The sequence below is a fragment of the Nicotiana sylvestris genome, chromosome 1 (genome assembly GCF_000393655.2).
Source record: "Nicotiana sylvestris chromosome 1, ASM39365v2, whole genome shotgun sequence".
Taxonomy (NCBI): Eukaryota; Viridiplantae; Streptophyta; class Magnoliopsida; order Solanales; family Solanaceae; genus Nicotiana; species Nicotiana sylvestris.
This window is the reverse complement of record NC_091057.1, coordinates 35449966-35464874: the sequence shown is the minus strand read 5'-3', so window position 1 is coordinate 35464874 and position 14909 is coordinate 35449966. Positions and strand designations below refer to the sequence as shown.

Below are 14909 nucleotides of genomic sequence, written 5' to 3'. Positions count from 1 at the left end.
TTCTCTTTTAACCTTTACCTTTAAAAAAAAAAAAAAACTCCAATCTCCCACATATAACCTGTTTTATCTTCATCCTTTTTTCCCATAACTTCTTCTGCTTCTAGCTCCAACATAAAATTGCTAAGTTTGTTCCCCTAATTTTATTAGAATTTACATGAATTTAATTGATTAATCTATTTATAAGACATATTTGGTGATAACTTAGTAGAAAAGGGTTTTCTTAAATTATTTTTATGCATAATTCTTGATAAATTTAATATTTAAATAACTGAGGATATTTTAGTAAACTTATCAGTTACAGTACAATATGATACAGTCAAACCAAACAGCAAAATGTTATTTAACAACAGCAAATAATACAATCTATTCAAACATTATATTTATAAAACGATACAATACAACACAATACAATACATTATAAAACGATGGGTAATAACCCTCTAAACAAGCTGTTAACAAAAGATGGAGTGTGTTTTTCGTGAGAGAAAGAAAAACAAATAAGGTCTCTTGCATATAACTTAAAATATGAAAAAAAAATTATATTAATCGATCAGAAAAGATGATTACTTATGTAGTTACGTTTAGAGTAGGTTTAATCCTTTAGAGTAGTTATGTTTAGATAATCCTTTAAATATATTTTAAAGTAGTTTTCTTATATTTGTCAAAAATAAACCTTTTTAGTCTTCGTTATATAATTGACAAACTTAAAAAAGGGCGATGGCCGAATTCGAGGACTTTTAATAAGTGAAACTCTCATGTTGAAGTCTTTTAATCTATGATTTCTGTTTTGTTTTGTTCTATAATTATCGAAAGCTTTGTACACCGAGCTGTCATTTTTTTCCCTAGATAAAGGATCAAAATCAGATGCAAATTTAGGATTTTTAGAATTTGGATGCATCATTGAAAAAGTAAAAAATAAAGAGTACTATGTGAGAATTGATCCATGTTACTTTGGATAAATAACTAAACATTCAATCAGGGGCACCATTCAACCTTTTTGAAGCATTGAGGTCAGCATATAATATTAGATTAATTTTACGAAATATATGCATAAAATACTTAATTTGACGGAAAGACTATGGGTTCACGTGCACCATAAAAATGGCCTAAATCCCTGATCACAGTAATATTTGAAGTTCTTAAATCCATGTATGCAGTTAGATCTTTTTTTTTTTTTGGGTGTGTGTGTGAATATGAGGGCTTAAAAAAATATAACAAATGAAACTAAGCTTATAACTTCCAAACCAGGTGTAGACAATAAATTTGCATCGAGAAAATAAAATCAAGACCGAAAAATATTGCAACAATCGTAGTATTTTATTTTGAATATTTAAGTGTTACAATCTCTATGGATCCTCTGATTCTTCTTTCCAATAAATTCAAGGGCCTTTGAGCTTGATGTTGAATCTATGTTTGTTGCCACGAACGACGATCTTGAATTCAACTACCACGAACTTTGATTTGAACTCACACTCCTTGAACCTTAATTTGTTCTTCGTTCTTGAGCTTGAACTTGATTTGTTCTTCGTTCTTGAGCTTGAACTTGATTTGTTGAACTTGAACTTGATTGCTTGAAGCTTGAAACTTGTGGAGGAATTTGTGGTGTTTGATCCACGAGCTCTCTCTTGCTTCTTGTTATAACTTCTGGTGTTTTTTCTGAGTTATGAAGACCCTTATTTATAGTTGTGGAAGGGAGAAGTTGTGATAAGAACAAATTCTTTTCGACAAATCAAATTGAAGTGTGACATATCCGCATTTGATTGGCTAGAACATGTCACTTGCACATGTGGCACGATTTTATTGGCCTTTTAATGTGACTTGGCATGCATTGTCATTTTGATACGTGGCATGATCCTATTGGCTCTTCCGCTTGACCTGGCGTGCCACGTCATATGACACGTGACACCAAACTGGGCCTCTAGGAAGATGACATCTTGAGCTTAATGAAGTGAGCTCATCACTTTAGCCCGATTAAATGAGCTAGCCCAACGGATTAAGACTCATTTATTTAATCCATATATATTGGACCTATATAATTAATTCATTTATATATTAGCCTATAAAATTTATCTGTACCAAATTTAAAATATAGTCCAAATTATTTTACGGATTTAATTTTAATAAATTTGTATGCCTACACCAGGATTTGAAAAACAATAGTTTTATATTTTTCTTTCAGTTAGTTCACCTGGAAAGAATCTTTTGATTATTCGAATTGCTGATTTAAAAGTGAAACTCTAGCCCATCTTCATAGGATTTTATCGAACACATGAATATGTTCAAAATACATATTCTAAACCTCTAAACATTAACGAGTTTATGTGGCATTGAATGACTAAGTTGGACAAAATGTATGGTAAGCACGAATATAATTAAGGGGGCAAGTATTCATTTAAAAAACAATGAAATCAGAAAAGATAAATAAAAAGCAAAAAGAAAAAGAAAAAGAAAAAGAAAAGCACCAAAAAGTGGTTAGAGGGAATCAAAAATGCCACTTGTATAAAATTTAGACGGTCCCAATGTAGTATACCAAGTACGGGTGTACGAGTTTAATTGAATCCATAACTTTCAATGCAGCGTAATAATTTATAAATAAAAATTCGTTAAAATTGCAGAAATACTTAGATATGACCCTATAACATTAAAAATATAATGTTTTCAATGCTAAAAACCTTAAAAGTTGAACACATATAGTTTAAATCCTAGATCCGATGTCGCACAACATTTGTAGTTGTGTGAGACATGCAAAATTTCTCAGAGTTGACCATTGGAACATTGAAATAGAAAACATTGTTGGCAGCTTGTCACTTTGATCATTTGTGAGTCAATTGAGAGAGCATTCTTCAAATCCTAAAGCCATTTATGGCTACAAGCAATGATATCAAAACCTCAATAACCAAAGATCAAATGCAGATTCCAAATTTTCCAATAGAAATCATCATAGAGATACTCTCAAGATTACCAGTCAAATCACTCTTGAAGTTCAAGGGTGTTTCAAAATCATGGCTTTCTTTAATTTCAAGCTCTCAATTTGTTAAATCCCATTTAAAAATATCAGAAACAAAGAACAACTTCTCACACAAAAAACTCCTTTTACTCTCCATGTATCTTCCTCATACTTTATATTCCTGTCCCCTTTATTCTGTATTGCATGAAAAATTCATATCTAGTGTTGATGAGCTCTATATCCCTTGGAATCGATCGAATATAATAGCAGGTGTTGGTTCTTGTAATGGATTGTTTTTCATGTGCATTGGCATGTACACATTTAACTTGTTTTTGTGGAATCCATCTACTAGAAAAACCAAGAAACTGCCTTTTTCTGGTCATGAGTATTCGCGATGTGATGTTACGTATGGATTTGGTTATGACGAGTCTACTGATGATTACAAAGTGGTTGAAATTTATGGAGTTTATGGTGTTCAGTATGTATATGGTGCCAATATCAAGATTTATAGTTTGAAGGCTAATTCTTGGAAAATGATGAATAAATATTGTGATGCACTTTTTTCCTCTGATTCTGGTGTATTTTTGAATGGATCACTTCATTGGGCAGTGGCACATAGTAATGGATATTGGGATATAGTTTCACTTAGTTTGAAAAATGAGAAATATGGAAATTTAGCATTGCCTAAATATGATCCTGGAAACTGTAATAGTTCCATCTCAAAGCCATTGGGAGATTCAACTGATTTTGAACCTGGTATTCTGAATTGGGCATTAGGGAAATTAAAGGGATGTCTTTCTTTATTTTGTGATTATTACAAAGTTAAGTTGGATGTATGGGTAATGAAGGAGTATAATGTGAAAGAGTCTTGGACTAAACTGGTTTCCCTTCCTTATACAGTGGCGGGGATAGGGTCTCGGATTTCACCTTTGTGTATATCAGAAAAAGGCGAAGTGATGTTGCACGATGGATCACGTGTTATGGTGTATAATGCAGGAGATAATGTATACAAAAGTGTGGAGATTCATAGCATGGATACTGGTGTTGGAGCAGCAACTGTCTATGCCGAGAGCCTCATTTCACCAAATCTTGACAGTACTGAAAATACACTATAGCAGAAATGTAAACTGCTGATTTTCTAATCTTGTCGCGTACATTTGAATTATACTATTGATGTTTTAACATGTTTCATTTCTATGTTATTGTATCATGACTTGTCTTGGAGGTCCAATTTATTGTATGACAATAGGTATTAACTCTATTGTGCATCTAAATTGGAGGTTGCAGGTGACTGAAGAAGCAACTATAGAACTGCAAACTGCTGTGACTAGTGGCGAACCCAGGAATGTCCGTCCCAAAGGGTGTTCAAACCTGAAAGAAGTGAAAAAGTTTTCCCGATAAAAGGTGTTCAATATATGTTATATACCTCTAAAACTTAATACACAGTGCACTTTTTCGACGAAGACCCTTAGGACAATGTAGATTCACCCCTGGCTCCTCATGCAAGAAGCAAGCAAATAGCAGCAGCTTTTGAATTACTTTGATGATGTCTGAAAATCAGATATTTCATGTCCTATATGTCATTTGACATGTATTTGTTATAGAATTCTTTTTGTATTTAAAACTTGTAACATTTGTGTTTCTGCTGTTATGTTCATAAAGTTTTGCTATCTGCATTGCATTTGAGAACATATTAATTGAAACATACAAAAGAATTCATCTTATGGAAATATCTGTTTAGCTTCTTTCACCTTTGGTAATCTTTGAACCTACACTTCTTTTGTTTTCATTAGTTCAATTTTTTTTCTTTATATCTGCAATAAATTTATATTACATTTCAATTGGCTGTTGTTACGATGTTTGGTCTTTATATCCTTTAAAACTAAAGGGAAAATATATGCAGTATTTTCCTAGTTTCACAATCTTACATTGTGCCATTAGGACACCTAGGCTAAGTATGATTCAGAAAAGGTAAAAGAAAAAGAGGGAACTGATTGATAACTCAGATAGGTAGAACTGTTCCTTGAGAAAATAACTTTCTTTGCACTATCAATATATATATTAGCGATATTTTTGGGTTAACCATCCGCTATACGAAGTCAACCAACTAATCTGGATTCACGCCATCGCTATATATTAGTTAAATTTTGATCACTCATAGTGAAATACTTCAAAGTGAACCTTGACGTAACTGGTAAAATTGCTGCCATGTGACCAAGAGGTCACGGGTTCGAGCCGTGGAAATAACCTCTAGCAGAAATGCAAAGTTGGAAAGAAGGATTTTACCTTATTTCAGGTGGATTAGTGCGTATCTGTTCGGGTGGAGGCGGACAATGAAAAGACAGAAAGGAGTGAATGATGCCAACCAACTCGACAAAGACATTCCGATATGAAAAAGATAAAGAAAGACGTGTTAAGCTTGTGTTTTCCCAGCCAACTCGCACACGACCGACTTTTCTTCGTGGAAACAACCTCTTGCAGAAAGGCAAGGCAAGTGTCACACCTCCTTTTTCCGTACCCGCGAGGGTACAAGGGAGTTTTTTCCAATTAAAAGACAATCGAAACGGGATTGGTTTATTTATTTCAGAGTCGCCACTTGGGATATTTAGGGTGTCCCAAGTCACCAATTTTAACCCCGAATCGAGGAAAAGAATGACTCCATATTACAGTCTGCGTACCAGAAATCCGGATAAGGAATTCTGTTAACCCGGGAGAAGGTGTTAGGCATTCCCGAGTTCCGTGGTTCTAGCACGGTCGCTCAACTGTTATATTCGGCTTGATTATCTGATTTTATACAAATATGAACTTATGTGCAAATTTTAACTTTTTACCGCTTTTATTATATTTTTTAAAGGAATGTGAACATCGTTTAAAACATATCTTTGGATTGCGTCACATGAAATGCACCCGCGATCCAGAACATATTTTTATTCAATGTTTTAGGATTTGGATTTGGGTCGCATGAAATGCACACCCAAGTTTGAGAAGGTAAGATTATTAAAATACGCGCCTAAAGCGATTAGCGTATTATTATTTCTGGGTAAGGCCGTGGAACTTTGCTAAACTGCCGATCCCGAGTTCTAAGTAATTAAAGCATACATTTTTGTGAGGGCCCGCCAATCTGTGCATTTTATTTGGCGAGGCTCGTCTCATTTTATTTAAAAGGATAAACCTAAAGTGACTACATTTCTTCTACTAAGTTTGTCTCTAAAAATAAAAGAAAATTTCTTAATTAATTACATGCTGAAAACGTAACTTATCAGTTATTAAGTTACGACTAATGTGAACGGAAAATTGCGATCGCATTTGTACAAGGAAAAACTGCTTTCATTCTACATTCTATTATTTACTAATGCTAGAACATGAGATAGATACACAATAATATCAAAACAGATTACTTATTCTCTGATTAATTTAAACTAACATTATTAGATGAAGAAATTATACATATGCAACCTCATTACTCATTAATCATTCAACTACATCTTTATACAAAGAAAGAAAATTATATTCAACCACAAATCTAAACAGGAGGAATTCAACAGGAACAAAGCCTGATTAATATTTCATTTTTTGCTTCAAGCCGAGATTGTACAAATGTGTACCTGGAAATGGCAATACAAGAAGAAATGAAGTAGGAGTCAGTAGCAATAATACCACAGCAACAGCAGATTCAGTAACACCGCAAAACCAGCAACAACCAGTAGAATAACCCAGTAACAGATTGAAAACCCAGCAATGCCAAAGTACAATCGCAGTCAAAGCAGAAAAGAGAAAAGATACAAGATGCAGTAGTTTCTGATTTTTGAATAACATTCGAGAAAAGCAAACGGAAATTATTCGAGTGAAGTTCAAGTTGTCTTTTTCTTTTACTCTCTAACACTCTTGAAATTTTCCAGAATGTATTACTCTCAAAAATATTCTCCCAATAATAATCTCTAAATCCTCTCAATAATGTTCAAGTGTGTTCGCTCTCAAGTGTAAAAATCTCTCAATAATCTCCACCCTTTTTCCTCTCAATGTTCAAGTCCTCCAAAATGTGTCAAATGACCATATATATATAGCAAGACCTTGTCTTGAATTCCCAACCCCAAATTATTCCCCTAATGGCATGCTTTGTCCCCACTATTAAATGTCTTCTTTATTTTAAACCTTGTCCCCCATGCCTACATTAAATAAATACAAGATTTCTCCCCATTATGTTTTGTCTTGTCCCCCATTATATTAAACAAGTACATCAAAAATCCCACCCCATTATATTTGTCCCCCATGCTTAACATAAAGAATCAAAATAATGTTCAATTACCAAACTACCCCTCCGACCTTATTGCAATTACAAATCTACCCCCGAATGCAATGCCATTTACCAAATTACCCCCACCAGCTCTAAACACTCAATTAATCATAACTTGACCAAAATATGATCAAGATGACCAATTTCTCAACAATCTTCAACAACAATTATATGAACACGATGAACAACACAACTCAAAATTAATGGAATGAATTAACCATATCGGGAACCAATCCTGGTTAATTTAGACCATGAATGTATGAGCAAGAACACAACAATACGAACAACAAAACACATGATTCAAACTAAATTAACAAATCAAAGACAAACATAAACTCACATTAAATCACTGGATTTAAACATGAACTTCAAACAAAGATGAACATGAATTAAATCTATTTTTAGCAACAAACATGACGGATTTTAACGATTCAAACAACATTAACATTTTCTGGAAAATACATAACACATGAAACAAATTGAAGAAACAATTAATTAAATTTCAATTTGAATCTAACAAACATTAAACTAACAAATATTCACTTAAACAACAATACAAACATGAAATAAACATGAAAAATAACTAATTAATCTTTCATTTGAAATCTGAAAAATTAATTTAACAAACAACACATGAACATGAACTAAAAATTAATTCAAACGATAAACAAAACAAACATTTGCCGATTTTAGATTCGAAAATATCAAAGCAAAATACGGACAAAATAAAACTCAAAAACTACTAACCGGATCGAAATGAAATATGTACGGACTGTTTTGACGAACCTCGAATGGGAATGAATCTGTCCGGATTCGACGACGAACTCAACGACGAACTCACCTTCCTTGTAAACTTTGACGAACTCAAAACGACGCTCGACGACCTCGACTAAAACTCAAACGAGCAGCTCGTCTGAAGATACAGCAGCTGGAACGAAGGAGATGTGATGAACGGAAGCAGCTGGAACGAAAGAGAAGTGATGAACGGAAGCAGCTGGTTCGTTTGCGAAGAAAATGAAGGCAGAAGAAGCAACGATGGAGACTGGCCATGGTTGTTCGATGAGGCAGCAGCTGGACGGCGAGGTTGAAACAGAAGTAGCAGCAGCCGGAAGTGAAGAAGAAGGTGGAACGGGAAGCAGCAGCAGCACGTTTGGACGCCATGGACGTGAAGCAGAAGCAGCAGCTCGGAGACAGCTTCCATAGCGATGCTCAAGCTGAAGAAGACGAAGAAGAACAGCAGCAGCTGAGGCTCAAGCTGAAGAAGACGAAGAAGAACAGAAGCAGCTGGTCGACGCTCATCCATGGCGGAATGGGCTAGACGACGAGGGCAGTGACGGGGGGTCCGGCGGTTCAGGCGTCCATGGTCGTTTGTTTAGGGTGGTGTTGACGACGGACAACGACGACGAGGGAAGGGACTGTTTGGTCGAAGGACTGGACGACGCCATGGGAGGCAGCCATGGTTATCTTGGGTTGAAGGTTTTGGAGAAGAAGGAGATGGAGGGGGGAGGCGGATGTTAGTGTTAGGGTTTTTTTGTTTTGTTATTTTTGTTTTGTTTTTGTGTTTAGACCAAAAAATGAAGAAAGGGGTTGGGTATTGGGTTAATGGGGCGGACCGGGTCGACCCGGTCTGAAGTGGACTGGGTCATGGAGAAGATTGGGCAATTTTTTGGGCCTTTGGCTTACAATTGAAGTAGTGACCCAATCCGATTTTCTTTTGTATTTTTGTTCTCTTTTCTTCTTTTATTTTCTAAAACTAAATTATAAAAGTATTTAAATTATTATTAAGAACTAAATTAAGTTATAAAAGCGTGAATTAACTCCCAATAACAATTAACGCACAATTAAGTAGTAATTAAGCATAAAATTGTTCATTTGGACATTAAATGCTAAAAATGCAAAAGATGCCTATTTTTTGTAATTTTTTAATTTTTTGTAAAACTAATTTAGTTACTAACACTTGTAGAATGAAATCCTACATGCAAAATGCGACATATTTTTATATTTTTTATTAATTTAACAAATAAGCAAGCACATACAAATACAAATAATTATCCAAAAATATCACAAAATCTCACAAAATTGCACACCAAGGAAAATCATTTTATTTTGCAGTTTTTGGGAGTATTTCTCATATAGGGCAAAAATCACGTGCTTACAGCTGCCCCTCCTTGCCCGAAGACACGAAGGGTTTTCGCGCAAAGATAAAGCGAGCGATTTTTGCCCATCCGAGTACTCCGTGTGAAGCATTTTTTGAAAAAGATTTAATCGAACCTTTGCTTCAAAGGTTTCCTACATATCCCTGGCTAAAGGGGAATCAGGTTAATGTAGTTCGGGAAATTTTGGTAGCTGGGACTACCATGGGACTGCAATGTTACTGTTGTTGCATACTGTTATTACTGCTTACCGATCTCATTGTTACACCGTGCTTAAAAAGAAAACAAGAAGCTAGGCTAGACTAAAATTTGTTCTTGTTGCCTTGCTTTCTTGTCGGCTTGTGTTTCCTCCGGTGCTTTTCTTCCGATGCTTTTCTTCCTTTTGACCCATGCACTTGAGTTTGTGCTGGGACCTCTTGTTGCAACCTTTTGCTTCCCGGTGCTGGGGATTTTTACTGTTTCCTGTTGGGGATTCCTGCTGTAACACTCTGTTTTATTGTCCTCTGACTTGATCTTGAAACGTATGCCTCTGTTGTATGGGCGGGCTCCCAACTTCAATACTTGAAAATTAATGCTGAATGTATTCCTCTGTTATCTGGGCGGGCTCCCAACTTCAATACTCGAAATATAAAGACTGAAATGTATGCCTCTGTTATCTGGGCGGGCTCCCAACTTCAATGCTTGAAATATAAAGACTGAAATGTATGCCTCTGTTATCTGGGCGGGCTCCCAATTTCAATACTTGAAATGAAAAGACTGAATGTATGCCTCTGTTATTATGGGCGGGCTCCCGATTTCAACACTTGAAATGAAAAGACTGAATGTATGCCTCTGTTATCTGGGCGGGCTCCCAACTTCAACTCTGGAAATATAAAGACTGAAATGTATGCCTCTGTTATCTGGGCGGGCTCCCAACTTCAACACTTGAAATGAAAAGACTGAATGTATGCCTCTGTTATCTGGGCGGGCTCCCAACTTCAACGCTTGAAAGTAAAGACTGAAATGTATGCCTCTGTTATCTGGGCGGGCTCCCAATTTCAACACTTGAAATGAAAAGACTGAATGTATTCCTCTGTTATTATGGGCGGGCTCCCAACTTCAATGCTCGAAAATAAAGACTGAATGTATTCCTCTGTTATTACGGGCGGGCTCCCAACTTCAACTCTGGAAATATAAAGACTGAATGTATTCCTCTGTTATTATGGGCGGGCTCCCAACTTCAATACTTGAAAGTAAAGACTGAATGTATTCCTCTGTTATATGGGCGGGCTCCCAACTTCAACACTGGAAATATAAAGACTGAATGTATTCCTCTGTTATTATGGGCGGGCTCCCAACTTCAACTCTGGAAAGTAAAGACTGAATGTATTCCTCTGTTATTATGGGCGGGCTCCCAACTTCAACGCTTGAAATGAAAAGACTGAATGTATTCCTCTGTTATTATGGGCGGGCTCCCAACTTCAGCACTTGAAATGAAAAAAAACACTGAATGTATGCCTCTGTTATTATGGGCGGGCTCCCAACTTTAACACTTGAAAGTATTACTAAAATGTATTCCTCTGTTATATGGGCGGGCTCCCAACTTCAACATTCCTTAAAGTATAACATTCTGTTGGCATTATTCTTTCCTGCCTCATCAGTCCTTTTTCCTCTTACTTGAATCATCTCCCTTCAGACTTCTTTCCTCAAAATTAGTGTTTCATTCCTCCGAAAATTGCTCGGGATATCACTTTATCCAGACCTGCGTTGCCTTCCATCCTTCCCCAAGTGGGTACTTGATTTTGAGAAAATTTTCGCGATAAGAAAATTTTCTGCCCCGGTTTGATGATCTTCTTTATGGCATGTCCTTCCGCCATCTGTAACATTTCTTTTCCCTGCTTCAAATCAAAGAAAGATTTTGTTAGTTAAAAAACATGGTGGGTGGTCGTGCCACTCCTGCTGGGGATGTTTGTTTGTTCGGTTTTTTTTTTTTTTTTTTTGCTCGGTGTTCCAGTATACTATCAGAACTTGCTGGGGATGGTACTATTTATTGGGGGATGATATTACTGCTGGGGATCACGTCCCTGCTGGTGATCACATTCCCGTTGGGGGTGGTTTTCCCCCTCTTCTTTCCTTGCTCCGCATTGTCCGACCTTTTTGGAATTTGGTCGATGATCGGCCAAGGATGCTCTTGCATCTCGACCCCTTTTTCATTATACCCCCTTGACATTTAGACCAACTCATCATTCGGTCTTGCAACAAATGTCTTTTCCGTTTCATTGCCTTATCTTTGGCATGTCCTGTTCGTCTTTTGCTTCGCAGCATTTTGGCAATTAGTAGTAAGCTCTGAAAAACAAAATCCTTCTAAAAACAAACTACTGGAGAAAAACACTTTAATCCCAAAAAATGAAAAGTGATGACTTTGAAAGGATAAAAGAAAAAGTCTTTCTGAATAAATGTTGGGGAAAGAAAAAGAAAAGAACTTATCTGAATGGTACAATCAATCCCAATGATCATGTCATGCATTTCCGGATTAACCAACTCAGCCTATTTATATCAATCAATTTTTCTGACGGCCTTACTTTGCGGGGGATGCGCAGAAGCCTAACTTTCGCTGGATGTGGATCATTTTTGCCAATCTTGTCTTGCTAGCCCCCTTTATATCCTTGTCGCCTCATAGTGCCCTTCGAGGGGTTGTCACTGATGAGACTCTCTCATTTCTCTCAATTCTCGTCGCCTTCTGGTGCCGATGTGACTCTTTGCTGGGGATTCTTTAGGTTATCAATTCGTTGCCGACTTTCTCTGCTTTTATTTGCCTGACTTGGCTTTCCTCGGATTCTGATCGGGAGGTCTTTTTTGGACATCAACATGGGTTTTTTGTTTATGGCTAAAAGAAAAAGAGGGCATCAAAAAGGGTTCAAAATAATTCTGATGGGTAAAAACCATTACAACTCTTGGAATCGAACTTCTTTCCCAACATTACAAACATAACTTCTGCCCCAGTTTCTCGCTTGGGGATTCTTATTTTTTGGTTACACTATGACCGAGCCGTGAGGCGCCTACGTATCCTTCTTTGAGGAATCAGGTCAAACGTAGTTCACAACTCTTTTTTTTCTTCTTTCTTTTTTTTGTGACTTTTCTTTTGTTTTTATTATCATTATATTTTTCTTCTCTTTTTTCTTATTTTCATTACTGATTCCAAAAGAGGGGTATGAAAGAATAAATAAGGCTCAAAAGGGGAAGCAAAGGTTAAAATGTTTGGATAGAAGAAAAAATTGCCTCCGTCATTTCATTCTCCGATAAATGCCAAGTATAAACAAACAAACAACAATTAATAGCCATGTCGATGCATCTTCCCTCGACATCTGTCTGACATGAAGTGCAACTGGATAACATCTTGGTCACAATAGACGGCCACTGCCAATTCGGGACAAATTTGCCATTTTGTTTTGGCCTGATGTGGGAGGATCCGTTTCAACACTTGTTGTCCCTCTTCAAATTTCCTGATATCGTCTGCATCCCCTAAATTGACGTCTTATGCGTCATTTAAGTTGGGCTTGGATTTCTCTTCCAACTAGCTTAACTCTTTGTTTGCCTCTTTGAAGGCTTTATTATCATCGTATACCGATTCGTCATCGTGATTGACCTTTTGTATAATCAGTTCGGAATCAGATTGATTTTTAGACTAAGTTGAAGATCCGTTATGCATGCCACGTCATTGGAATCAGTATAAAGAGCATTGTTTAGAAAGAGAAAAGGAAGAAAACAGACTTAAAAACAAAATAAGAAGAGAAAAGCTTTCGCTTTATAAAAGTAAAGGATAACAGAGTTTCACACTAAAACAAAACTGGATTACAACTCTGCAATAATCCAAAACAAGAAAGAAAAATCAGAGCCCACTACCAAGACTCCCTTCGGATAGGAAAAAGAGTAGCCATCCAATGGTCGAGCATGCTTTTGGGTCAGAAGCATCGGCCGGAATCATCATTACCGTTTGCGAGGGATGCTTAAACTCCTTGTGCCCTAGTTCGATCATGTGGATCTCATGGTGCACTAGTAGTGGACTCTAATTAACGTTTGGCGGCTCTGGGACCTGAACCTCGATCCTATTTGTGTCAATAAGCTCTTGCACGACATTCTTCAACTTCCAACATCTCTCAGTATCGTGTCCGGGAGCCCCCGAACAATATTCAAAACTTGCTGAAGGGTCAAGATTTTCAGGAAAAGGATTTGGTAATTTGGGCTCAATAGGATTCAATAGGCCTAACTGCCTCAATTTGTGGAACACGGTAGTATAGGATTCTCCTAGCGGAGTATATTTCTGCTTCCTCTCATTCTTAAAAGCTTGATTCCCCCGGAAACCTGACCCTGGAGGATTTCTATAGGCCCTTGGAAGTGGATATATGTTTGGTGGAGGTGGGTATGTATTTTGGGGAGCCGGCGCACGCCATTGTGCGTGTGCTGGAGAGTGGGTATAGGTTTGTGCATGATGAACGGAAAAATGGGGATCTGGCAGTGAGTAATAATGTCGTGGAGGGCTATATGGAGTGCGGGGGTAATTTTGGTGGTAGGGTCGTGGTTGGCTATAGTAGGGTGACGGGCTTCTAGATCCGAACCAGGCTCCAGACTCAACAGTCATGACATCTTCTTTCTTCTCCTTCCCCAGTACACCCTCAGTGCCGCTCTGGATGGCCTGAGTGGTTGCTTTAATTGCCGAATAGCTCAGGATTTTGTTGGACCTGAGTCCCTCTTCGATCATACCGCCCATTTTTACTACTTCATTGAAAGATTTACCAACTGTCGTCACTAGATGACCAAAGTAAGTTGGCTCCAAGGTTTGTAAGAAGTAGTCCACCATCTCTCCCTCTCTCATAGGAGGATCGACTCTGGCTGCTTGCTCTCTCCAGCGGAACCCGAACTCGCGAAAACTTTCCCCGGGCTTCTTCCCGGTCCTCAACAACGTGAGACGGTCAGGGACTATCTCGAGATTGTATTGGAAATGACCTGCGAAAGCCTGCGCCAGATCATCCCAAGTGTACCATCTGCTAGAATCCTGCCTGGTATACCATTCTAATGCCGATCCGCTCAGACTTTGGCCGAAATAAGCTATCAGCAGCTCATCCTTGCCGCCTGCCCCTCTCATTTTGCTACAGAATCCCCGCAAATGCGCCATGGGATCACCGTGCCCTTCATATAGATCAAACTTAGGCATCTTGAACCCAGCCGGGAGTTGGACATCGGGGAAAGGGCATAGATCTTTGTAGGCCATGCTGACCTGGTTGCCCAATCCGTGCAGGTTCCTGAAGGACTGCTCCAGGCTTTTGAATTTCCTCAATACCTCATCTTGTTCTGGGGCTTTAACCGGCTTTTCAATTTCTGACGGTGCCTCCAAATGTGGATTGTAGGCATGTGGTTCGGGGGCATGGAATGTAGGCTCAGGGGGATAGTATTGCGTATCGGGAGCCTGAAGCAATGGCTCGCTGTTTGATCTTTGCAGGGTGGCTGATGTGGGTCCCATAAAAGTGGGAACATTTGG

At 37.7% G+C, this 14909-nt stretch overlaps 1 protein-coding gene across 1 annotated transcript; it reads left to right on the top strand.

Annotated features, from left to right (window-relative positions):
• Window positions 1-2839: 2839 nt before the first annotated feature.
• Window positions 2840-4570, top strand: LOC104221825 (F-box/kelch-repeat protein At3g23880-like). Its single transcript, XM_009772960.2, has 2 exons — window positions 2840-4069; window positions 4235-4570. The coding sequence occupies exon 1, from the start codon at window positions 2863-2865 to the stop codon at window positions 4060-4062; it is 1200 nt and encodes a 399-aa protein (XP_009771262.1). The 5' UTR covers window positions 2840-2862; the 3' UTR covers window positions 4063-4069; window positions 4235-4570.
• Window positions 4571-14909: the final 10339 nt, after the last annotated feature.

Coding starts and splice junctions, on each gene's coding strand:
- LOC104221825 (XM_009772960.2), top strand. CDS start 2,863: ATGGCTACAAGCAATGATATCAAAACCTCAATAACCAAAGATCAAATG.